This window comes from Microtus pennsylvanicus, chromosome 8 (genome assembly GCF_037038515.1).
Source record: "Microtus pennsylvanicus isolate mMicPen1 chromosome 8, mMicPen1.hap1, whole genome shotgun sequence".
In the NCBI taxonomy this organism is placed as follows: Eukaryota; Metazoa; Chordata; class Mammalia; order Rodentia; family Cricetidae; genus Microtus; species Microtus pennsylvanicus.
In genome coordinates this window covers 4,120,076-4,146,523 of record NC_134586.1, presented here as the reverse complement: position 1 = coordinate 4,146,523, position 26,448 = coordinate 4,120,076, and the positions used below count along the sequence as shown (strand labels likewise).

The following is a 26,448-nucleotide window of genomic DNA, read 5'->3' as shown; positions in this document are numbered from 1 at the left end:
TGTAAGGGGCTGTTTTGATTGCAAAGGAGGGGGGGGGGGTGATGGAGATTGCCTAGGGCATTACCCAGTTTGTTCCCTGGCATGAACAAAAATCAAACAATTAGGAAAGACAGAAGACCAAGCCACAGCAAGGACAAAGGGAAAGTGACAACTTTATGTATTCTGGGTGGAGGAGCCTAAGGCTGGAAGTCCACTAAATAGAAGCTAGTGTGGATATTTCATAGGTGCCCTGGGTCTTCCCTTCCCCCTGTTGGTCCCTTTGGATGCCTGCCTCCGTGCCTTTCGACCATTTCTCGTTGAAACGTTTTCTAGATGGAAGTCTATCCCACCCAGTCCTGCAGCCATCCACTCCCAAAGAAAGGCCCATATCAACCACGAGCTGCTTGGCCCACTAGCTCAGGCCCATCACCAACCAGCTCCTACATCTTAAATCAACCTACAATTCCCGTCCGTGTTTAGCCACATGGCCTGATGAGGCATTCTCATCTTGCTTCCTCTAAGTCTGGCTGGTGACTGCATCTCTGTCTTCCTCTTCCCAGAATTCTGCCATTTCAGGAAAGCTGACATTTCAGGAAGTCTACTTTTGCTTGCCTCGTCTCCCTGTATCTCTGGCTCTCCTTCAGATCTAGCGTGAGAGCAGACGGCACCACTCCCTGTCCATGCCCTGGCTGTGCTATGAGCAGAGAAAGCCAACAGAACACTAGGCACGTCTGCACTGGCTCCCTCTGCTCTGGGCTGTGGGTAGGATGTGACTAGCTGCTTAAAGTTCCTTCCAGCTAGATTTCTCCAAGAGAATGGCCTGGAAGAGTGAACTAAATAGATGCTTTCTCCCCTGTGCTGCTTTTCTTCAAGGGGCTTTATCACAGCCACAGACATGAAAGTAGGCCCCCATGGCTGTCAGATTTCCAAGCTGATAATGAGTTTGCCTCTTGACCATCAGGAATGTTTTGGATATATTCCATTTAGCTTGGGTGTGGTTTGGCTGCTGTGGTTCTAGTGCCCACAAGGCCCAACTTACTCCTGAGAATCCCAGTTACTCCTGAGAATTTCCCACAGGCCTGGTATAGGCACCTGACCCACACTGAGATGCTGGTTTCCTTACGTGCACATTTGTTATAGAAAAATGCCCAATTGCTTGAGGTTGTTGGGATGAGTGGCTACAAGAGAAACTAATTAAAATAGCTAGACGGTTATTTTTTTTAAACCACACGGCATGCAAATACAAACATCATACAATTCCTGGTCCGAATCAGCCTCCACACAAAAGCTACAGCTGCAAGGAAGGTAGCAAAGGCAGAGGGAAGGCTTCCTAGCTTCCCTGTGCACCTGGCTGGGATTATCCCACATTATCCAATCCAGACCAACTTACGGGCACGTGGGTGAGAGAAAGAGTAGAAGGCAACAGTGGTGTCGTCAAAGGGAGCGAAGACAGAACAGAAGATTTAAATGCATTGCCAGAGGAGGTCAGGCGGCCTAAAAGCAGACGGAAGTTGTAACCAAAGGAATAACACGTTTAGTCTAGAGAGACGGTTCAGAAGCGAAGAGCCTGTGCTACTCGGGGACCACGTTGGGTTCCCAGCACCCACACTGGGAAGTCACAACTGCCTGTAACTCCAGCTCCAGCGGATCTGATGTCCTCTTCTGGACTCGGCCAGCACAAGCAATCACAGGTGACATAGACACACACAGACACAAACAGAGACCCCCTACATACACAGAGACACACACATGCACACACACAATTCAAAATAAAACAGAATTTTTAAAGGAAGAAAGAATTTAAAAATCTTTAAGAAATCCTAAAAGTAAAACTTAAAACCAGGAAGTCTAGGCAAAGCTCATAAACTGATGTAAGATAGGATAAAGCAGAATAAAGATTAGAGCAAGAAGATAAACTTTCAAAGAAAACTGGAAGGCAAGATTATTATTAACATTTAATATTAACATTAAAATAAAAATGAAGTCATTTATGAAATAATTCAGAACATAAAATAAAAAATAGGTAAAGACTGGAAGAAAACAGGGTAATAAGGACAGATATAAGACATGAGATGCTGGTTCGGAGCCTGAAAGCGGGGCTAAATATATGTAGAATATAAGATAATTTGCATGGATTTTAAAAAATACCATCAGAATACATTCTCAGAAAGCTTTAGAGGAAAAAAAAGAACAGAACAAAGATATCTAGAAATACACAGAGAATGAGACCTTGGTCTCTGTCCACCCCTGCCAAAGGCCGTTGTCAATGAATAGTGTAGTCTTATGAGTCAGAGGGCAGGGCACAGTTTGATACCTTCATCATGGAGGATTCCCCCTTGCTCCCCTTCCCCCAGAAGGTCAGCCCCAGTCTGGGCAACTGGAGAGGACGCACAGCTGGAGGCCCCCACCTGACAGGAGAAACTCCCTGGTCACCAGCTGCATTCCCTCCTGGCTTATCACCTCCAGATTTAGCCCACACTTCAGTCAGAGGGAGGAACTCTCTGTAGATCAACCGCTCCTTGCCAGCAGTTGTTGGGGTCTCTAGAAAAAAACAGACAGGCACGGCCTTTAGGTTTGTCTTTACAAGGTATTAACTCAAAGTGTTTACTGGGTGTGTCCCCTGCCCCAGCCGTGGCCTGGACCCCAGGAGTGCCATGCTGAATGAGCCATGGAGGTCCCCAGCGAGGCGCCAGCATCCGCACTCAGAGTCCCACCCAGAGGGCGGCAGGCAAAGCTTGAACATAGAGGCTTTGATGTGTGTTAATGTGCATGGGTTTAAAATATCATCAGAATATATTCCAGAAAGCTTCAGAGGAAAAAAATAACAAAGAAAAAATATCTAGAAATATACAAAGACTAAGAGACCTTGGTCTTTGTCTGTCCTTCCCCAAAAGGCAGTTTTTGAATGTCAGTGTCAAAAGGGACAGGTTGGCTGGGGCAGAGTGGGGTGACCTTTCCCTGTGCAGCTGGAGGAAGAGAGGTGCGGACTGAAAGGCCAGGAGTAAGGAGGGTTGGGGGTTGGGGAGTTGTGCCTATGGCCCGATTCTCACCGGGGTGTGGGGTTTCCTAACAGTGAGAACTGGGAGCTAAGCAGAGGTCTGGGAGGATCATAAAAGCCTGAGTTGGAGCTAAGATCAAGTAAACAACCTGCCAGCCGCAGCAGCCAGGGGCAAGCATAGGCCGGAAGGAGTGCCAGCCGGCATGACAGCATCAGGGTGGAGACACAGTTCATGACATATGGCTGGGAGTCGCGATGTGACAGGAGAGTTTAGAGACACTTAGTTGTGTCTGTTCTCAGTGCATGTTCCTTCAGGGACATTTGGGATTAAATACTCACCATCTCCAGGCAGGCACCCCAATTTTCTCCTTGAATACAGAGACCCGAGCCTGCCCCACCTCCACCCCCCATCCCCGGGCGAGCCTTCTTCTGGCAGAACTGCGCAGGCATCCACAGCCACATTTTGTTGGCGATGAAGATCCTGAAGTTTGCTAAAATAGTTGGTGACACTGAGAAGTAGATGCGCACTTGATCTAAATTTCAGTTTGGCTGAGGAGGAGCACACGATCTCCCAGCTCTGAGCTGAAGCAGCAACTGTGTTACCATTGGTTGAGACTCTGAGCACACTGTTCTCTGCCTTTTCGAGGCCAACAGTACTCACTTACACGACCTGGGACTCCTTAAAGTCAGAGGTCATTTCAGGGAAGGAAAGGGTAGAAACAAAAGGCTACAGGTCACAGGTGAGCAGCTTTTCCAGCGTCTTAGAGCCCCAGATTGAAGAGGACAGCCAGCACTGGCAGAGGGGGCATGGCAGCTGGTGTGGCTGCTGACAAGAAATTCTCTGGAAAGAAGGGATTATTTTATTTTTTAAGACTTAAAAAAGTTATTTTAAAAATAATGTACGTGTGCACATATGTGTGTGTGTGCGTGTGTGTATGTGCGTGTGTGTGTGTGTGTGTGTGTGTGTGTGTGTGTGTGTGTGCAGTCCCGTAGGAAGGCCAGTAGAGGGCATCAGATCTCCTGGAGTTGGAGTTACAGGCTGCAGGGAGCTGTGCCCCACCGGTGCTGGGAGCAGAACTCAGGTCTATTTCACCAGCCCCAGAGGAACCAGGGTTTTTTCACTCTCAGAACCCAGGTCTGTGTGAGAATCCCAGATGGGCAAAGCAGGACGGGAGCACATAGCAACTTTACCAGACCTTGGGGATGTGCCTTTAAGTTAGGCATACTGACGGAAGATACTATGTATCACTTCTACCATACGCCTGGATGTTCAACAGAGGTTTATAACCAAATAGAGAGCAAAAGAAAGGGCTAAGACCCAAGGAGACAATCTGTTGGGTTTTGACTAAAATAGTTATGCAAGCTTGCATGGATGAGGTACAATTTCAGCTGAGCTTTGAAGCATGGGTGGGAGGCCTCTGAGTGGAAATTAGTCTATCAATGACAAAACTGTTTAGAAGACAAAGCTTGAGGGACAAGAGCTAGTGGAGTGTGACTGGTCCATCAAGCATATGCATCTTTGGGTTGGAGAAATAAGAAAGGGAAGAGAAAGAGGCAGGACTCAGACTGCCTGTCTACCCAAGACCTATGCCTCACAAACCTCCAGGCAGTCTGTGAGAGCAGCTCACCACAGGACCATAAATCTACTTAACACTACAAGGGCTTTTTGCAATTTTTTAAATAACTTGATTGTGGGGTTTCGGACCACTAACTCTATATTTAGTGTTATGTTGTAAGGTCAAAAGGTTAGGCACACCTGGACGATTTCCTGTCATAGGGACTCCCTAGCTTTGGGTGTTCTTCTTTTTAGAATTTAATGATGCTGGCATACAGCCAGGGCTGGGAGAAAGGAGGATTGGGCAAAGACACTTAAGGAGAGACTTGCAACAGTCTGGGTGAGGGACAGTAAGGGTTTGCATTAGGACAATGGCTGTGGGAACAGAGAGGAGGATTGGGCTGTCAACAGTCCCTCCTTAAGACTTGCCATGTGGCAGGTCCTGAGGATCCACTAATAAATGAGGACAAAGGCTAAACCCCCAGCCAGCCAGTCAGAGCTGCTACGGGCTGTGCATGTCACCAGAGGTCACTTTCAGGTCCCCCTCAGCTCCATGTGGAGGTCAGGGGCCACACAAGCAACAAGGCAGAGCTTGTTAGGAAACCTGTCCTCTGCTCGGCCATGACAGGTATTCTCAGTGATAAGCAGAGAAGTGACCAGAAGCTTCTTTAAATTTCAACCTTATAATGATAAACTTGGACTTAATTGTAAACATCATTTTGAGTAAGGCGAAAGTGATGTTAATTGTACCATGGTGGGACTGGGGAGGCTGCTCGGTGGTAAGGATATCTGCCACCAAGCCTGAGAACCCGAGTTCCGCTCCTAGAACCCATGTGGTGGGGGAAGAACAGGCACCCATAAATCTTCCTCCAGCCTCCCCTCGTACACAAACACACTAAATATAAAAAAGTTCTACTGTCGTGGATGAAGATTTTCTTTTCTTTCTTCAATCCTCTTTGTACATCATTTATCCTCACACCCAAACCCCCTCTTTGAGACAGGGTCTCTCTCACTCTGTAACCCACACCAGCCTAGAACTCACTGTGTAGCTGAGGCTGGTCTCAGGCGTAAGTCAGTCCTCTCGCCTCCCATGTCCAAGAACTGTCCGGCTCAGTGAATTACTTCTTGTCCCTGTTTATTTGAGGTGCTGGGTATTAAACCTGGGACCTCTTGCACCTCAGGACACAAGGCCAGTGCTTTACCCCTGAGCTACATCCAAAGCCCAAAAGGGAACTTTCATGCTTTAACCTACACCTGAAGTTAGAGGAGGTCGCTCACCTTCTAAACCATACTGCATCTTCCATTTACAGGTAGCTTTTCTCTCCTTACCTAACCTGCCCCTGAGTCTTTATTACTGAGTCACAGGGAAGGAAGCCCAGGGTAGAGCAGGGGACACAGATTCCTAACACCAGATGAGTTTTGATAAGTTTAGTGCTGTTGTCTTGGGAAGCAAGCAAACTGAAATGGTTGCTAAAGGTGTTCATTCATCCATCCACAGAATATGAATGGGGATCAATACACATTTATAAAAGACGGTTACACACGGTGGGGGAGGGGGGTTTAGGGAAGCCCATGCCATGTTCAGAGTGGTCCAGGCTGTGAAGAAAAGCAAACTTAAGGGCTGCTGGGCTGGTCTACACATTGCCTGCTGTTGCTTAAGAAAGGCCAGTCTAGAGTGGCATTTGAATAAAAACAAAAAGTAAGGAGGATGTCAGGTTTAGTGATCCAGATACTTTGGTGGGAGAGGGCACAGGTGTTGCAGACAGGAGAACGGGCAAGTGGAGACTTTATGGGCAGGAAATGGTCCTCAAGAGCAGCCAGGAAGTGGGGTTGGGGAGGCAAGGGCCAGGGGATGGATGGACTAGCTAGACAGTGATTGCATCATCGTCTTGTCTTCTTCCTAAGAGTCAGGTGGAAAAATCGCAGGCAAAGAGATATGCTCACTGATTGCCAAAAATAGCAACTGATTGGCAAAGGCCACAGGGACTTGAGGGACTCAGCTGTCAACACCAGAAGGGATCGAGTTTGCATGGTCCGGACTGTCTGACACGGAATTAAACGTTTTTTACCCTTTCATATTAACTGTCTTGGGCAAGCAGTCTTCCCTGTGTGTGGAGGGAAGGACACCATTCAAACTCAACCTACAGGAAATCCTGCAGATAGATGTGTCAGTAGAAGAAAACTCAAAGCCTTGAGGTTCATTAATGCCTGCCTCCAGGGTGGCATTCCTGCACCCTTCAAACCACAGCATCACCCCGACCTGTCCAAATATCACTGTTGTCTGAGATCATTTCCTATCACATGACCGAGGCCTAATTTGCATGGAGGTGATGGGGCTGGAATAGCTTTGTAGCACCCTGGGGAGAATTATGTTAAAAGCATTAACCCTCCCCCCAACACCTCCAATTCGCTCATTTTGGGCCATTTATAAATGTGTTTCAGGAAGTATTATATAATCAAATAATACGGTCACTTCAAAAAGCCGAAGTCTGAGACCAGATCACTTTTCCTAGAGGGACTGGTAAATAATTCTTTAATATATAATTTAAGAGAACAACCCATCTCTTCATTCTACCCATCAGGCAAAACCCATTAATTATACTCCCGCCCGCCCCTCATTAGTAGGAATTCGATTTACTAATTGGCACGTGAGATCAATGCAAGGCAGGCCAGGGCTGCCGGGACCAGCTTGGCTCCAGCACTTAACTCCCTGCTCCCCCAACCAGGAAGGCTGAGAAAATGCAGCGTCATCAGCTGCAGGAGCCCGAGTTCCCCAAGGCCCGCGCAAGCGCACTGGGCAACCCCCCCCTCACGTGCGGCTCAGCGTGCGCAGAGACACGTGTGGAAGCACGCGACCATGCATGGCCCAGAGTGCTGCTGTACTGTGAGGGGGGGGATGACATCATTCCCAGTCTTGTCGCTAGGCAACCGGAGAAGGCGTCTTCCTGCCTTGATATAAGCAGCTCCAAAGGCTGAGATGAGACCACTGTGCCCTTCCGAAAGGAATGAATGAATATGCAAACGCGTAGCTCAGTGGAGTGTTATTACACCCTGTGTGTCTGCAGAGCACCTAGGAGCGTCGACACATGCAATCAGGTGCTCCTATCTGTTTGGCAACATGCGGTTACAAATTATAGTATTGCCCCGGATAGTTCACACATGGAAACAGAGTTCTCCTGGGTAGCCTGTCCAATCTGGAGTCTGGGTAACACCATGGTTTACAGTGTTCCTGACGCCCAGAGCAACTCAGGCCTGACTCTTGGAGGGGAATTCAGACAGTCACTCTGGGAAGCGGTGAGGCAGCAGGAAAACCACGCAGGGAAGCAGAGTTCATCACCGAGGAAGCCCACTACCCCTGTCCATATGGAAAGGGCCTGGAAACCGAACCCCAGCTAAAGCTTGTGCGTGTGCGTTTGTGTGTGTGTGTGTACTGCAGGGGGCTGGGAGAGGACTCAGGGCTAGAGTACTTGCCTGGGATGCCACAGGCTCTGAGCTCAATCCCCATCCCCTCAAAACCAACCAACCAAATAAATAAATAAATGCATCCCAATGTTGATTGTATGTATACACACACACACACGAGTAGACATGGCTGCCATTTTAGCCAAGTCTGTGGTTCAATAGTTTGCATCTCATGAAGTCTGAATCCAGCCTAGATTGTAATAGACTCCTTCCCCACAACCACCAGGAAAAACGAACACAAGAAGCTATAGAAATGGCTCAGTAATTAAGAGCACGTATTGCTCTTCCAAGGATGGAGTTCCGTTTCCAGCACCCTTGCTGGGTGGCTCACAAGCACCTCTACCTTCAGCTTCAGCTCCAGCTCCCGGGGATCCAATGCTCTTTTCGGGTCCGTGGGCATCTGCACTTAGGAACTATACACATGCACGTACAAACGCATAAATTCGAAAGGTATTAAAGAACAAAGTGAAAAAAATCCGTGTCCTTCCTTTCTTTCCCATTTGCTCAAACCCTTTCTCAGCTCTGGGTTGTTTGGTCGCTGGTCCCTTCAGTCAGAAGCTCACAGCTGAGGGAGGGCCACAGGAAAGGGGCAAACAAACCAGACCACCACCTGCAGACTTGAAAACCAGGAGCTACACATTTCTGGATGTCCCGCAAAAAGTGAGGGGACAAGAGAATGGAATGCTGGAAGGGCCTCTGAAACCGATTTCTTGGGATTTCATCTCATGGGAGCTGCTGTTGCAGAGGTGACTGCAGGGCCGGCCATCTCTTCCCTTCCACCACTGCTTCCAGTCAGCCCTTGTGGCCTAGCTCAGCTCACTGCAGGGCAAAACCTAACTCTCCTCATTCAAACCCGGGGGGCGGCACACACTTTTAGTCTGCACTCAGAAGGCAGAGGCAGGCAGATCTCTGTGAGTTTGAGACCAGCCTGGCCTACAGCGTGAGTTCCTGGGCAGCTAAGGCTGTTACACAGCGAAACCCTGCCACAAAAAAAAAAAGAACAAAAATAAAAAAAAAACCAAAACTCATGTTGTAATAGTATAAAGAACAGTAAATTCTGAGCCAACAAATCCAGTTCCAATCTTGGTGGTCCTCAAGGTTGCTTGCCTGTGACCCCCCCCCCCCACACACACACACAAGTGTTTGAACAAGGAGTCCTTCAGATACAGGTTTCCTCTTTTCTTACTGAGTGGAAAACTGGTCATCAATTCCTTCTGCAAAGGGAGAGAAGTCACCAAGGAATTTCTGTTTGTTTTGTGTGTTTGCTTAGAACACAGGCCCCACAGAGGCCAGGCAGAGCCGACTGGCTGTGCTTTCTCTTTCTGCATCTCCCACTACAGGAGGAAGCGTCCGGACCCCAGTCCCAGCCCAAGTTCCTTCCCACAGGAGCTGCTGAAGCTAAGGCCAACAGGGAGGCCAAGGTCTCGAGAGAGCGAGCAGTCAGGACATCCTCCCTCCGACCTCAGGTTTAATATAACTCATGGAACTGAAAACAGCACGAAACTCGCAGGTCAGAGTCTCCGCATGAACGCTTGTCCACTCTGCAACGCCCAGTCTCTCCTCTGAGTCGCCTCCCACCACCCAGAGGAAGCCAGCGAACCTCAGCCCCAGCTCGTCATGCACCATTGCAGAGCACTTGCAGGGCTACTGTGCCCTTTGTCTGCCGAGTCTAGTTCTACGACCATGACACTGAGACCCCGAGGTTATCTCTGATCCTCCAGCATTCACCAGGCCTCTTGCATAAAACAGGAGCAGAACAAATGCATGGCTCCCCGGACCTACTCTCTGGAGCCTGTGTGTGCAAAAGGAAAAGGACTGTGTGCACTGGGCCCGGAGCTTCTCCCCAGAGGCTCTGCCATGGGTGTGTCTGAATACAACGGCCCATACACCCACCCTGACTGTGTCTACAAAGTTCTCGCTGGACCTGAACTCAGCATGTTCAACGTCTAGGTGTTACAACCTAGACAAGGGGTCCAGGGTCACCCATGAATGGAAATGCCCAATGGGTCTTCACGAATCCCGTTCTCACTGACCTGAAAGGAAGAATACAGCCAATCGGATAACTTCTCTCTAACAGGAGAATGCTATCTTGTTTGCTATCGTCTGAAACTGCTGGCAAGTGGATTTTACTTTTACATAAGGATATAATGGAAACGTACATAAAGTACCTAGAGATCTCAAATAATCCGAAGGGGAACACTGCTGAAAACCAGTAGTTTCAGAGAACAGAAAGAGACAGCTCGTGGAAGAAGCCACCGCTGAGAATATAAACTCGCAATTTGCTTACAGCAAAGCCCTAGGGGCCTCTGTATGAAGCTATTTACTCCCCTTTCAGACACTCGGTGCAAATGGGTGTGGTTCTGTCCCAGCCCACGGTAAACGGGTACCGAATCCGGTAGCCTTTGGAGGTGGCTTTCTGACCACTGAGAAGTGACAGTTGACAGACCGGCTGTGCAGAGAGGCTGGAAGCCCTGTCAAAAGCAGATACAACCGGGTGTGGTGACACACGCCTTTAGTCCGACACTCCAGAGGCACGTGGATCTTTAGGAGTCTCAAGACAACTTGGTCTACCTGGGAGTTCCGGGTCACCCGGTGCTATATGGTGAGACCTGGTCTCGAAATAAGTACATAAGCAGACGCAGGAGCTGCGTATGGGTCAGACCAAGTGTAAACACTGCATATAACATACATATTGTAAAACCAATGCTTCTAGACCCTGAATTATTAGGAAACACATACTATGCATAGGGTATTTTTCTAGGACATGTGTAAAACATTCTAGCAGATAGATACAACAAATTTTAGTGTGCTTCCTACTAAAGTTTTTCAAGGGAAAATTAGCATTGATCTAGAAGCGCTTTGCTCATAGGGGGTATCTCTAGATGCAGAGTTTAAAACACCCTCTTTTTAAGAAGAGCTTTGTATGTATTTGAGTTTGCACTCAAGTAGAAGAGAGATGACTTTCAGGGGCACAGGATTCCAAGAATAGCATTCTGTAGTGCAAATCCCCTCTTTATACTCCAGACTTTGCTCTACCTGATCTACCCATGAAAAGCTGACCCCTGTAGGGGGCGTGAGCACAGATCGCAGATCTGCACGTGACTTGCTTAAACTACCATGAGACCATTTGTTAGAGGTCCTCAATATATTAATTTGAAGGTTCAATGGGTTAAGAAAAATTGTTAGCAAGATACATGCTTCTTGCTGAGAGAAAAATGCCTTTCACAGTAAGGAAGCCAGTTTTTTCTTAATTTACTGTTCACTTCTACCAGAAATAAAAAACCTTTATGGCCTGTTTGTCCAACATTGTCTTCCCAAGCCCCTTATGGGAAGTCACCCCCTGCAGAGAGGACAAACACCGAGCTGTGACAGAGGGAACCAGGCTAAGGACCTACTTGTCACGTGATAGGAATCATAACCACCGCTGTGGTCCCTGTAGTTGGCCATTTCACAAAAATGGACTGGAATGCCAGGCAGATTTTCACAGTTCTGGTTTCTAACGCCTTGAAAGGATAAAGTTTGGCGGGGTAGTTGGAGCGGGGGCACGTATAAATTCAATGAAAAGCCTGCTAAAAAATCAAGGTCGATGCCTACTACTGACTGCATTGCTGAATGAAGAGTGACAGTTGTAAGCTGGAAAACCACATGACGTACTACGTCCAGCGAACGCTTCAAGTCTGCAGACATAGATGCCTCCTTAGTGACTTCTAACGACCAATCAACCAATGACTCAATAGTTTCCAAAGGTTGAGGGCCCAGGCCAGAGGTATCGCTCTGGCCCAGCTGGCCCAAGGTCCTGAGTTCCACCCCTAGAGATACAGAAGATCACATTTTCAGATGTAATATGGAAAATAATGCATTTTCATTTTTGACCTAAATTCAGTTTTGTCATGTTATTGTATATATAATTTTAGACTAAATAAGTGACCTATAAAATCTGGCCAAAGTAAAAAAAAATTGTATTACATGTGACAAAATCATGCAAATGTCAACTGTTTTATCTAATAATTTACTGCATCCTCATTTTGGTCATGACGATAATGGCAATAAAACGTAGTCCAAAATGTTGTTTTCCATCATTTTAGTTTAGAGCAAGACGTCTTTCTCATGACTGACCCATTATCAAGGCTCACAACCCCTTCTCTTCTAGGGTAGATCTGTTTCCTTAACTGCTGTGGTTAGTTTGCTAGGTTTCATGAGCATGCTTGGCACAGAATGCTGCAGTAACAGACACTGTGCGCCGGCTGCTCGTCACGGTCGGCAGAGGGAGCACTTCCCCTATGTCTTACAAACCGTCACTTCTACATCATCAGTCAAAGGGTTCACCAGCACCACTGGAAATGGAGAACACTTCATTCGTCTCAAATCACAGTTCTGATCACGCACTTGAGAAAAGTCTAGAAATCACTTCCTGAGCTCCAAGGCCAAGTCCCCTACCAGGACTACTTTGTAAAAGTTCAGAAGGCAAAATATGCGCATGATGGGAACATCCCCTCCCCACAGTCCTGTGTTTAGGACCTGGGTGAGAGAAACTCCAGACCGCACAGCAAAGGGTATCTGAGGTCAGGACCCAAACCTGGAAAATCATAAAAACCTTAGCTAACTGGGGCTAAGGTAAACAAACCACCGGTGATTGCTAGACTATTCCTTTTGTAGTTTTGATACACTGGAGACAAGCTGGGACACAAGGCCAGACCTTGAAGTCTCCCTGGAGACCAATGACAAAAAACCAAAACCAAACAGACAAACCGTGTCAGAGGACCCGGTCTGATGAGCTCTTGTCCCGATTCTCAGAAGTCGCTGGGAACTAGTGGGGGTATTCGGTGTTGTTTAATTATTAGACAGCCTCATATCATATATAAAGTCTTTATTCCTTAGTAATAAGCTTTAAATCACAAAATAGTGTGGCAATATTTAGATAATAGAATTCAGGGAGTGCTGAAAATACTAGAATATAAAGATAGATTCTAGCTTATCTTTCCATACTAAACTTGTCTAAACCGGCTGGTTTCTTGCAGACGGTATTTATTTGTTTAATAATTTAAGACAGCATAAGCTTGCACCAAGCATGATAAGCATAGTAACCAAAGTGCAAACACTTCACCAAGTCCTCCCAGAAGATATTTTAACTCAAAATACCATTAGCACGTATCTTTCTCCCCTACAAAAATAGCGTGTCAGGCATCATTAATTGGGTGTATTAACAGCTATGTACATACAGCCGCCTGGGCAGGCGAAGAGTCGAACGTTGTTTAAACACAGCGTTTGAGGCAAACAGCAGCAACAGCAGCAGCAGCAGACAGACCCGAACACACTAGTAGACCCAGATAATTTCCCACTCCAGGCTATTGTCTCACCCCTTACGTAACATTCAAGTGACAGTTCTCAGTGCTACCTTAGCAACAAACAAACTAAAAATATCTAGACAAGGTCTTGGTGTGTGCCGTGTTGAAGGAGCTTTCTTTCTGATTATCTGGTAGCTGGTTTGGTCTCCAGAAAAATATATACAGAACGGAGAGAGCAGGCCCAACAGGGTTCCCTCTACATCTTCGGAGCACTTCCCATCACAGGGGAGCACGGGCCCTTCCCTCCACTTCTGTTATCTAAGAATTTGAGGACCAATCAATCAGTTTGGGCTTTTCTTTTTCCAGCCCGGTGCACTTTGAAAAATTAAAAAATAAAAATAGTAACGTTACAAAAATTTGGGAACATGATGGGTAAAGTAACCGGCGGTGGGGGGGGGGGGCATGCTCAGAAACACAAATCTATGACCTGGGACATAGCACATGAATTGAGAAACTGAAGTGGGACAAAGGGTTTGAGGTCAATCTGTCAATAAAGTGCGAGCAGAGGCGCCAAGGGCTCCAACCTCCCGCCCCCAGCTCCCACCCTGACACAGCGCCTGAAGATGGCCCAAAGCCCAGTCTTTCCAAACAAGTGCAAGGTACAGAGACATCATCACTCCAAGGGCCCCACAACAGGGCAAGAGCATCCTCACCTTTTTGAAAAAAAAAAAAGTACCTTTCGAAAAGCCAAACACTACAAAATACTGACACGTAAATTTAACTCTCAAGAGACCCTCGGTTAATGGAGTACCTCCTCAAGGGACAGCTGGGGACACACCTGCTGCTCCAGGCCCCAGAGTCCAAGGACCCTAGGACCAGGCACTCTCTTTTCCACGTGGCTCTCCCACCCAACAGACTCCCAAAGCCAGACTCTGTGTCTGGAAAGGGAACGGGGAGTGGACTAAATTTGGGGGTGGGGGGTGGGGTAATAGAACATAACCAGTAATTCGCACGGAGGATCTGTAACAGCGGGGGCGAAGGGTGGGGTGGGTGTGATCGGGTAGAGGGTGGGGTGGCAAAAGGGTGAGAAACGGGCAAAACAGGAACTCCAAACGTACACAAAACACCTGTTTTTGTCCTAAGCCTGTCGAGCATCTTACTCTTCCTCCCTGGCACGCGTAAGGGGACCTTTGAACTTGGAAACCTGACGACTCCTCGGGAGCCCCCAACCCCTGTTCGGGAAGGGCTGCGGGGCTCAGGGGGCATCCTTGGCAGGCAGCGAGGCATCTTCCTGAGAGCACTCCGGGTTCCCAGCGCGCGGCAGGTGGGTGCGGCTGTGCGCGTGCTGGGGGCGCAGCGGCCCCGGGGGCGCCACCTCGTGCGCCAGGAGGGGGGCACCAGCGGCGGAGCCTGCCTTCTCGGGAGGCGGCGACAGCACGGACGACAGGCAGGGGAAGGCAGCGGCGGCGGCGGCGGCCGCTGCGGGGATGCCAGGATACAGCAGCGGGAAGGGCGCGGCCGCCGCGGGGTACAGATACTTGTCCAGGCCGCTCTTGTCCAGCCAAGGCTGCACGTAGGCGGCAGCGGACGGCGACAGCAGGTAGAAGGGCAGGCAGAAGGGCGCGGCGGCCGGCTGCGCGAAGGGCGCCCCCCCGCCCAGCGCCACGAGCGAGCCAAGCAGCGCGGGCTCCGGGCCCAGGAGCGCGCTGCGCGCCTCCAGCTTCGGCCTCTTGGGCGCGGGCGACGGGTCCCCGGGTGGCTCCTGCTTGACGGCGGCGCGGCCCTGCTCCGCCTCGCCTCCGTAGCCGCTGTCGGTGTCCGTGTCGTGCTCAGGCTCGGTGCCGGGCTGAGTCCGCTGGATGACCGGCACGCAGCGGGCGGCGCGATCAAGGCCGGGGGCGGCCGCGGCCCCAGTGCTGCAGGGTGCGCGGCCGGGGACCCTGCCCTGGGGCACCTGTGGCGTCAGGAGCTGGGTGGCCACGGCGTGCAGGTGGCTGACAAGCTGTGCGCAGCGCGGCTCCCTGGGCGTCCAGCTCTCAAAGCGCGCGAGGTATTGCAAGACTTCTTTGGCGCAGGTTTGAAACCCCGAGTGGAACGCATCCAAGTCGGCCTGGACCGGCGATTTCAGAGAGCGCTCCCCTAGGGTGCACGGGGGGAGGGAGGCGAGAAGAAAAACCGCGGCATTAAGACATCTGCTCATCACGTGGGCCCTGCGCTGCCTACAGTGAGCTCGGCTTTTCCTGGGCATTCCAGCGATATAATCCGCAGACTGCCGAGAGGAGGGGGTGGCGGGGTGAGGCGCTCTCCTCCCGACTGAAAAACCCAACTAGAGAGGCGCAGCCGCCACTTTAAATAAAAACGGGGCTCCTCCAGCTCTGCAGAAAGCGTCTGGGATACTTGGCAGCAAAGGGAAACCAGAGGCAATGTTCACCTGGAGCAGAACGCGGTGGGGAGTTCTAGCACTGCGCCCCAACGCTACTCGGTTTATCAGGGCATGCTTCCTCAGACCCACTTACCATTCTGTAAAGCAATTATCTTCTGATGCTGCTGCTCCGTTAAGGCTGTTAACGCTTTTAAGTGCTTCAAAGTTAATTCCAAAACTACTGCTTTCTCCAGATGCCCCAGTGTCTGCAGTGGTGCAAAAGGAAGGGAGCAGGGGTTACTTTAAAACACATGAATTTTCCTTGATCGGCTCCCCTGTGAAGCCCAGCAACTTAGGGGGGGAGGAAATCACTGGAAAGGAAGCGCGGCTCAGCTCCCCACAAGGCAGGTCATCAATGATCTCTCTGCCCCCAGCCCGGAGCCCCTGGGAAACTCCATCACAGCACAAGTTGGAAGTCAGGCCTCTTAATATTTACATTTATTACCCTATCTCCCGGAGTTTATATGAGGCCAGCACACCCTGGACCATCAGAGAATGAAAAAGTGCTAAGATCTTACTGTCAATTTCAGATGTTCAGGCAGTAAATCTTTCAGCTGAGCAATGCACTCATTAATTCGGTCTCTTCTCTTTTTTTCTATTAATCTGTGCGGTAATTTGTAGGTATCCTTCAGATACGAGCCGGGGAAAAGAGACAACCGTAAGCTAAACATCCACTCATTCACTTATTGGATAGAAGAACCCTCCCACCCCAACCCCCAAACACTATGTAATGAACTAATGCCCAGGAACTCTCTCTCCTCTAGACTTCTAAAATCCAATTTAAATTCAGGTGCGGTGTTGAATATCCCCCCGAGTATCCAGCAAGCCACTTAAAATTCACAGTTAGGGAAGCTCGGGACTGGAATATATTTGCAGGCAGAGTTTCCCTGCGAAATCAATGGCCCTAATTAACTATCCAGGCAGGTTATTGGAAACTTAAGGCTTACCTTGGTGTCATCTCGCTTCAAGCTCCTTTTGGGTTTACACATATACAAAGAGGCGTAATCCAGTCTGCAAAAACAGAAATCAGCATCAGGCCCCCATTCCGGGAGGGGCTCTGCCCTCGCCCGTTTCATATCACTTTGTGCAGGATTAAAAAAAAAGGCAAACCGACTCCTAGACATCTAGATATTCGCCACGGTGCGTACACCTTACCCTATAAAATCCCTATGTTCCAGTAACTGTCTCTCTTGCAAATGAGGGATTCCTTCGTCCATGTTCAATGGCTGTCCGTTTCCTCCGTTTCGATTTGGAGGGTTCTGTCCTGTAATCTGTGGGACGTTGGCCTGGGGAGATCTTGGGGGGATGTGTGCGTCTCCAGGCTGTCTTGCTCTCCCTCTTCGGTGCAGTGTTGAAAGTGTGAAGCAGTTGGCCGCCCCTCCGCCCCGTGCTCGCTCGCTCACCCTCTCGCACACCCGCGCGCGCACCCCCGCGCGCACACACACGCACTGCGCTGGTAGTTTGCTCTCACTCCGGGCAGTGTTTGGCCACAGGGCACGCGCGTCGCCGGCCAGACCAGCACCCAGCTCACGTGCGGAACGTACCATCCGCGGTCCAGCCCGGAGGGGGGCGGGGAGGAGGGGCCGGGAGGGGGCGGGGACACCTGATCGGGGCCACCAGGAGGAAGCGGCCACCCGGGCCGAGCCGTTCGTCTTTCCCGAGGCGCTGCAGGGCGCGGGGGCGGGGCGGGACGCGCGGCTTCCCCGGCTCGGCCGGCATCTCGGTGCAGAACCGTGAACGTGGCCTTTTGCTTTCTCACCGATTGCTGTTGGTTTGGGCCAGAGAAAGGACGCGAATTCCCGGTGGCTAAACTTCAGCAGGGAAGGAAAATTCCGAGGCTTTGCTCACTGCTCACTGGTCGGGCGTGGAGGGAGGGTAGGGTAGAAAGACACCCCGTGGCACTGGCTAGAGGGCTGCCCTGAAAATAGGAGGACTTGCAGTCCAATCTCTGGAAGGAATTAGGATCACTGAAAATGTAGTCGCTGGTTCCAAATGTCGCATTCCAAGTAGCTTTGGCGACACGGTGTCCCCGGACTACCTAAACTTCCCGCAGCAGCCGGAATTGCGGTGCCACTCATCACAACGGCAGATGACGTTTGGGGCCTCGGGTGCTCCCGGAGGAGCGCAGAGAGGGGGAGGGGTGGCACGGAGTGGGTGGCGTGTAAGGACTGCTGCGGGAGAGCCACGCAGTCGGGGTCCTGCCAGCCTCAGCTTGTGAGACGCCGTGGTGCTTCCCACCCCACCCCCCTCGTGCGATAAGCCACGCTGAGAGTGTGGCGAACCCACGTTTACTACTGGCACCTCCGCGGCCTCCCTCCTTAATCCCGTCTCCAGCGGGTACCAGCACAGGGCCGGCAACGTGATGCGACCTGCGGCGGCTGCCACATCAGCGCGCAGGGATGCCGTGCGCGCGCCCCGCGGCCTCTGGAGCTCGGTCCACACGCCCGAGAGGACAACCGTCCCCAGGTGCCAGTGACCCCGCAGCTCAGGATAAATACAAATTTGAATCCCATCCCGGCGGACGTGGAGACCCCGGGTTGCTTCTGCACGGAATGGGACAGTCACGTTCCCTCGGGGGGCATTCAAGATCGCCGGTGGCACGTGAACCCAGAAGGGACCAGGGCCCCAAATGCACGCGCATTGGAGCGCAGCAGGGCCAGGGCAACAGCGCTTGGGTTCCGGGGACGGATCTGGGTCGCCGGCCACGGCGGCTGGAGCACGTCACGTGCCGCTGAGCCTCCTCCCAGCCTGGCGCGCGGTTGAGGAGCCCGAGTCCTGGGCGGAGCCGCGGGGATGAGTTCCTCTCCAGCACCCTCGCGGGTTCCTCGAGTGGGACGACTCGGGCGTTTTACAGCAGGCGATTAATTAAAGATAACAGTGAAAGTGATTTTTTAAAATGCGGATTTTTATTTAAGCCTCGACCCGCCCTCTCTCGTCTCTACGTGGTTGATCTCTGTGATTCGGAGGCAAGTTAGAGCTCCAAACAGCGTTATTCGTTCAGTAGATCATCGCTGCTTCCTTCTAGTTCTTAACTGGCTAGACTAGGCGGGGACGAAGGAGCCTGAGGTGAAGCATTTTAAAAATAAAAATAACAGCTCCCCGTCCAGATTTTTGAAAGTTCGCGGTACTCCACAAACATATTCCAGAGTCAATTCCCCCTTTAAAATGATGACTAGAGAGAGCATTAGGGGAATGAATAGGTCTGGGTCCCTGCATCGTGGCCTTGCTGGTAGAGCAAGGAGTCACAAGGCCAACATCTGGAAGGAGGAACTCTAGCACTCAGTTGGGCAGCTTTTAGCTGAAATGGGAGGAAGGGTACAGGAGCTTTGGGGATCAAGAGGAAGGGCTGAAGTGAGCTCGTAAACTCTTCCTCTCTGAGAAGACTGGGCTGTGACCCTCAGCCTTCTCTAGCAACATTTTCCCCTCCCTGGCTTCCTGCTCTTTAGGTCCAAACGAATTCTACAGACAGCGTTTCTTCTGATACAGCTCAAGATGTAAAGGGGCTTCTTGCCCGTTTGATTTTTATTCTTTAGTTCTGTGTGTTGTTCTTTGAGACAGGGTTGCTCTGTATAGTCTTGGCTGGCCTGGAGCTCCCTGCCCATATAGACCAAGTTGGCCTAGAACTGAACACGCAGAGATGGCCTGCCTCTGCTTCCCGAGTGATGGGATTAAAGGTGTGCGCCATCACACCCCGCTTTGGCTCACCCTCAAGGCCTCAAGGTTACTCTTGCTTCCTTCTCCTACTTTCTCTTCTCTTGCCCTTCACGCTTTTCTTTTTTTCTTTACTTTTTTCTGTTTTTCTTTACTTTTTTCTTTTGCCGTGTCCCCTCTCCCTGTTTTCCCTGCTACATGCCTCTTTTCCCTGGTGTTTTTGTTCTGTTTTCTCTTTGCCTTTGTCCTTTAATCATTCTTAGGATGACATTTTCTGCATATCCCATCTTACACTTGAGTCTCTTGTCACTTTTGTCTCAAACTGTTGCCTGTGGGGATCAGTGGTCACCCCCCCCATGCCACCAAATGACCCTTGAGAGCAAAGCTGTTCGAGCCATAACTGACGGCCAGGCTGCATTTAGGACTAGAGTAGCAGGTTTCTCCTAAAGGCTTCTCAAGGAGGAACCCATTACTGCTTGCTGTGACCCTGTAAGGTGTTAATGCTATTGTTGTGCAGATGAAGAAGATAGAACCGCCCTGGAGTCTGTGCCCTCTCCTCATTCGTGTGAGGTCTGAGTGCACACCAGCTACCCCACAGGTGTTTCTTCATTGGCTGGTAGGAGAGTATGTGTTGAGGATGAAATAGAGATGGGGGACCTACCAAGGGAAGTGTGGGATCTCACGGTTGGAGAGATGACTGGGTGGTTTAACAACACCCCAGTATTGACCCGAGGTTTCTATCCTGTCCGGTCCCACAGCCGATCAGTCCCAAAGAAACACAAAGGTGGACATTAATTATAAACTAGTCTCCCTAGTAGCTAAGGCTTTTATTAACTAATTCTTACATCTTAAATTAGCCCATTTTTTTTGTCTGTGTCAGCCACGTGACTTGGTACCTTTATCAGTGAGGCGTTCTCATCTTGCTTCCTCTGCCGCTGGGTCACAACTGCAGAATGAACCTTTTCTCTTCCCAGAATTCTCCTGTTCTCATTGCCCCGTCTCCTATACTTCCTGCCTGGACACTGGCCAATCAGCATTTTGTTAAACAAGTACAAGAACCAAATCTTTACAGGGTAAAACCATCGTCCCACAGCACCCCAGCACCCACATGGGCACTTATAAACATCAGTAACCCCCCACTTCCAGGGAATCCAGCTCTCTCTCTGTCCTTGGGCACCAGGCCTGCACACACATGCATAGACATGCAATCCGGCAAAATACCTACACATATAAGTGTAAGTAAGTCTTGTTTATTTACTTCTTAAAGCATAGGGGCTGGCTGTAGAGATGGGTTTAGTCTTCAGACATGCGGATGGGATGTGCAGCAAGCATTTAGCCCCGCATTGATTTAAGTCTGAGTAACCTGTTGAACATGTATAATGTTACACAGGTGTGCTGAGGTTAGTTCAGCTGTGAAAAGGTGATGGTTATCAACTTCACCATCTTTACCGAGCAGATCAAGCCAAGGCTGACATGAAGACTTGGGGTGGGAAACAGAAAGCCCTGGTGAACCGAGAACGGGAAGACCAGGTGCCTGTTCAGACAAGGAGCAGATGCCAGTGTGCCCTCTTCCAGTGATTACAGAGGGAGCCTTGGCTGATGCTGAAGTCAGTAAGGCAGAAAATGAGCCCAGAACTCCTTCCGGTTTGTAGTTAATCACAAGTGAGTGTCCTGCTTACAATGAAAGACGCCCAGCTTCGCTCTTTCACAGACGGGTGGGTGAAGTCATTGTTACCTTTGCTGCCTCTCTGGGTACCACCTCAGCATCCGCCTCTTTCTCCTGGGTATCTACACATGGTACCTGTGTTTCCCCCGTCCCTTGTATGTTAGCATGTGTGTGTGCGCGCGCGCACGCACGCGCATGTGGTGTATAGCACTGAGGTCTGAGGCCCGTATCAAGACTCTCCCTCCATCGCACTCCCCCCCCCATGTTATTGAGATCTTTCATTGATTGTGGAGCTCACTGTTTGTTGGAGGGAGGTCGCTTGTTGGTTCCCAGCTGCTCAGCCCCAAAATCACCACATAGTAACTGTATTAATTAGATCACTGCTTGGCCTATTAGCTCTAACTTCTTACTGGCTAACTCTTACATATTAATTTAACCCATTTTCATTGTTTTATACTTTACCTACCGGCAAGGTTCCACACGCCTGTCTCAGGCAGCAGCTCCATGGCTTCTCCCTGACTCTGCCTCCTTTCTTCCAGCCTTCAGTTTAGTTTTTCCTGCCTAGCTCTAAGTTACCCTATCACAGGTCTAAACCAGTTTATTAACCGATGGTACTCACAGCATACAAAGAAGAATCCTGCATCACTGTTTGAGCGAGGCTCATTGGCCATTGAGCCTCACACCCCTAGCTCTGCTGTTGTAGATGAGTGTCCCTGTGCCCCCGGGGCAATCAGAATCTGAATTCACATCCTTGTGCCCCTGCAGCAAACTCTGTGCCCACTGAGTCTGTGCCCACGGAGCCATCTCCCTCGCCCTGTGACTTTTAACACAGGACAAGTTGCTCCCTGTTGATTGTGGTAAAATGAGACATTTAGCCCCAGCTATCCTGATTCCTGAACTCCAGGCACCCACTGATGGCTTCAGGAGGGTCTGCTTCGTTTTTTTTTCCCTACAGAAACTGGGCTTTCCCTAGAGGATGGTATTTCTGTTGGGAACAGAAGGTTCCTGCCTTGTCAAGATTCTCTGGGTCTCTCTGCTCTTCGGGAGAGGCGGTGTGTGGCTATTTTAGGATCCCAGATATGATACTAAGCAAGTGAATATCTCTGGTGGCCTGGAGGACTGAGGTCTGCCCAGGGTGTGCTCCCACCTGTGAGACGATGAGGGAAGTCCTTCAGGTGGGCACACACCTTTCCTTTGAGATCCTGAGGGAGGGGATGGAGGGCCCAGGGCCCTCTTGGCAGGTAGTCCACCCTCTACCCTGGTGACCCAGCCCTGGGTGCATTTTATACTCACGTTTTGGTGATTTGCAAGTGTAGTCTACCAGTATTTCACACAGCTCCGTGCCAAAAGCAAGTAGCTTATGAAGCAGAATGCTCAAAAAAGTTAAAAGTGTTCTGCACTGGTGTTCACGTCAAAGCCTTGGCACGGGGGGCATGTGTGTAGTAATTCTTCTCACTGGCCAGAGAAGGGTTAATACACAGGCCCACTGCAGAAAGGGGGTGCCTAGAAGTCTCTGAAAAGGGAGGGGACACCCACTGCTCCTCACAGAATCCAAAGATGACCTTAAAATATTGATGATGTTATTTGCTGAAGGCAATAGATTTCGGGTCCCAGAATAGAAGGCTGGTTTTCCCAGCTGCATGCTCAGCACATGGCCCAAGAGCACACATCCCTTTTAATTTGTAAGGACCCAGTCTCTCCATAGACTGCCAGTAAATGTGTCTTTGTGGCTATGAGGTGACTTAACAAATCATCTTTTATGTTTCTGTAACTCTCTACAGTGTGTTTATACACACACTAGTCTGCGCAGCGCAAAGGAGATAACCATGAAATATTAACTCTAACACAGTGTGCTTATGTTATACTCTATATATGATATTACACAGATATGCCTCATAACTACATAAATAAAATCATGCATCTGTAGAGTTCTTTCCCGACAAATCTCTGGAGCCCTAATGGCCTCAGAATCATGCAGGGCTCCTGCCTCAACTTCCCAAGCACTGGGTAGGATTGTAAGTGTGCTAAACTACTTTTGGCTGGACCAATGATATTAAGTAGAAGAAGTAAATCTTTCTTTTGTTTTAATCATTTCTGGTTATATAATGTTCACAAATTCTCAGGCTATCTCAGTGTTTGTGAGTTCTTAAAACCCCTCGGGTTCTTTGCCTACAGGGGACGAGGAATGAAGAGGTTCTGCTGGCCTGGCTGGACAGAGGAATGCTTGACATGGGATTCCCCTTTGTATGCTGTGAATATGTCTTATTACCACTGGCTAATAAAGAAGCTGCTTTGGTCTATGGCAGGGCAGAATATGGGTAGGCAGGAAAACTAAACTGAATGCAGGAAGAAAGAAGGCAGAATCAGGCAAACGCTAAGTAGCTGCCGAAGGAGAAAGATGCCAGAACCTTACTAGTAAACCACGAACCTCATGGTGAAATATAAAATAAGAGAAATGGGCTAATATAAGATGTAAGAGCTCACTAGGAATGTGCCTGAGCCATTGGCCAAGCAGTGTGTAATTAATATAGTTTTGTGTGTTTATTCGGATCTGGGTGGCCGGGAAATGAAATCGCAGTCTCTGATTACAGATGCTGAAGGACTGGAGGGGCTTTCTTCGTTACTGTGCTGGAATGCTCTGGGAAAGGTCTTAAAGCACAGTTCTCGACCTGTGGGTCTCGACCCCTTTGGGGAGGGATTGAATGGCCCTCTCACAGGGGTTACCTAAGACCACCGTAAAATACAGATATTTACACTACAGTTCATAACGGTAGCAAAATGACAGTTATGAAGTAGCAGCGACAATTTTACAGCTGGAGGGAGTGTATAAAGGTCGCCGCATCTGGAAGGGTGAGAGGCACCATCTTAGAAGCATGTTACTCCTGCGAAGCCTACTCGGGAAGACGCTCTGAGTAGCCAGACCTTTCCCCACTCTGGGCTTTCCACGGTCCCTGAGTTAATCGTCAGGTGTATCCAAGCAGTGTGAGAGGTGTCTGTCTCAGAGCATGTGACCCCGCAAAGCAGTGACGGAAATGCAAAAGGAGCACTTACATTTAGAACCGGTGCTTTTTAAAAAAATTTGACTTCAAGTCAGAGTCTCACTCTGCGGTCCAGGTGGTCTACATCTCACTGCGTAGCCCAAACCTGCATCAGTCTCCCTGCCTCAGACTTCTAAGTGCTGAGGTTACAGGGGTGAGCCACCAGGTCTGAACTTAATATAAGAATTTATATGTAATTACCAAACAATATTTAGTTCTGATACTAACATAATTTTTGCTCACATTAAGCAAGCAGATGGAAATCTAGGCTGTATGTATTACATTAGTTAAGAACTGTATTTGAACCAGAATAACATTGCCTATATATTTTTTTAAAGTCTCATTTCTCTGTTGGTCACAGGGAGGTAGGGAAGTAGTCCAGACGCAACTTTAAACAGGAAATTATGCCATCAGCATCACAGGTGCCCACATCACACTGCCCTCCCACCAAGAGGTTGTCACCTGTGCAATGGTGTGATTGACAGAGGGGCTGTGTCCACGCGCCTGTCTGTGTTGACGCTGTCCTTTTTGTCTGTTAGGTGTTGAATTCCAGTTGTAGGAAATGCCTGTCCCTCCCCGCCTGTAACTGCACAAACTTAAGGAGGTACATGAGCACCAGGCCTTCACCATCCCTGTTCTCTCCCCAGGGAAGGAGGCTGACCCAGACTGGATCTCCTGATCTCTGCTCCTGTAAAGCAAGCATTGCAGTCTATGTGGGACAGGGCTGCCTCCTCCTGTCTGGCCTTGTCCCTCTCCTGTCCCATCTCTTCACTGTGTGTGTCTGTTCCCTCTGCCATTTGGGAAGAGGAGAGAAGCTTCCAGCACAGAGGTGCCCTCTGTGGTTGCTAATTTCATCGCCAGCTTGACCAGACTTAGAGTCACCATGGGAATCTGACTCCTGTAGTATCTGTGACTTGTCCCCAGAAAGCTTTAACTGAAAGGGAAGGCCTTCCCCGAAGGAACACCAGCATCTGCCTCTGCCTCCAGGCTGTGGATGTCACATGACCAGCTGCCTCACACCCCTGATCCTGTGTCTCCCCTTCATGATGGACTGTACCGTCAAACTGTATGTCCCCCAAAGCATTTCCTCTTCAAGTTGCTTCTTCTCAGGCATTTGTCACGGCTGTGAGAAAATGAACAAATGCACCCTCCGGTAACTCCCTGTTGCTCTGGGGCCAGGAGATGGAGAGGGGTGCTGTGTGGGCAAGTCAGGCTGTGTTGTGGAAGGAAGGTGGGGTCAGCCGTGCTCAGGAGATGGTACAGAAGCCAGGAGTACTTATCCCTGCTGTGAGATGGCCAGCCCTGGCTGTCAGCTTGCTGGGACTTACACTCACCATGGAAACAAATGCCCAGGCACATATCTGTGAGGGAGTTTTCGAGATTGGATTGGAAGACCCTCTCTGAATGTGGGTGGCACCATCACAAGGGATGAGGTCCTGGACTAAGTAAAAAGGGGGATGTGAGCTGAGAACTAGGAATCCTTTCTCCCTGCTTCAGGCGGTGAATACATTGTGACCAGCCAACTCACACTCCTGCCACCTTGGATTCTTCCGTCAAACTATGAGCCAAGCAAACTCCTCCTTCCTTAAGTTGTCTTTGTTGGTTACTTTGTCCCAACTACACTCAGAGTAATCGTTAACGCAGACAGGTGCGGAGGCAGGTGACGGTGCTGGGTACTCTCAATGCTTTACACTGAAGATGCACGGGTTCAGCTACAGACTGGCATTCCTGGACATTTGAGCAGTGCTCTCTAAGGATTTCCCAGCGAATGGACACAGGGAGGAGATCTGCCCCGAGCCCACTGGGCAAAGTCGCTTGATGTTCCAGAGCCTGCTTTTTAAGCCTTCTCCATTAATGAAAATGTCTCATGTTTACCCCTGCTGTGCTGAACTTCATCTTAGACAGTCTCAATTGGGGCTAAAGAGGTGGCTTACTGGCTGCTCTTCCAGAGGACCAGGGTTCAGTTCCCAGAACCCGCATGGTGGCTCACAACCATCTGTGACTCCATTCTGACCTCTGCAGACACCAGACCCACATGTGATGGCACATATACATACATGTAAGCGAAACACTCATGCATGTTAGATATATATTAAAAATAATTTTAAATAACAAGCTCACAATCTAATGAATCTGGTTTCTCAGAGGGGGGACCTCATTATCACAGTTCAGGGGTTGACAGTTCTTCTCCCTTCCTGCATCTGAGGTCCACTCACCTTCACATCAGAAATCATTCCAGAAAATCCAGTCAGCCACCTCTGCTGCGGGCGAGAAGAGCCTGCTCTGGCCAGGGAGGCTGTGGGCAGAAAGCCTGGCAAGAAAAACACTGTCTGCCTCGTTCCCTTGAGTTGACTTCTGTCACCCCCAGGCTCTCCCTGGTGTTAGCGTGAGT

The 26,448-nt window shown here is 49.7% G+C and overlaps 1 protein-coding gene across 1 annotated transcript; it reads right to left on the bottom strand.

Annotated features, from left to right (window-relative positions):
* Positions 1-12,296: 12,296 nt before the first annotated feature.
* Bhlhe41 (basic helix-loop-helix family member e41) lies at positions 12,297-17,229 on the bottom strand. The gene is made up of 5 exons (XM_075982285.1): positions 16,857-17,229; positions 16,649-16,712; positions 16,220-16,327; positions 15,796-15,907; positions 12,297-15,418 (listed from the first exon to the last, which is right to left on the bottom strand). The coding sequence occupies exons 1-5, from the start codon at positions 16,916-16,918 to the stop codon at positions 14,535-14,537; spliced, it is 1,230 nt and encodes a 409-aa protein (XP_075838400.1). The 5' UTR covers positions 16,919-17,229; the 3' UTR covers positions 12,297-14,534.
* Positions 17,230-26,448: the final 9,219 nt, after the last annotated feature.

Bases quoted from the DNA above. Each gene is read 5' to 3' on its own strand.
- Bhlhe41 (XM_075982285.1), bottom strand. From the start codon at position 16,918: ATGGACGAAGGAATCCCTCATTTGCAAGAGAGACAGTTACTGGAACAT. The intron at 16,328-16,648 runs GTAAGCCTTAAG...TCGTATCTGAAG, and splicing joins TGAAGCGAGATGACACCAAG to GATACCTACAAATTACCGCA. The intron at 15,419-15,795 runs GTAAGTGGGTCT...CGTGCACCCTAG, and splicing joins GATAATTGCTTTACAGAATG to GGGAGCGCTCTCTGAAATCG.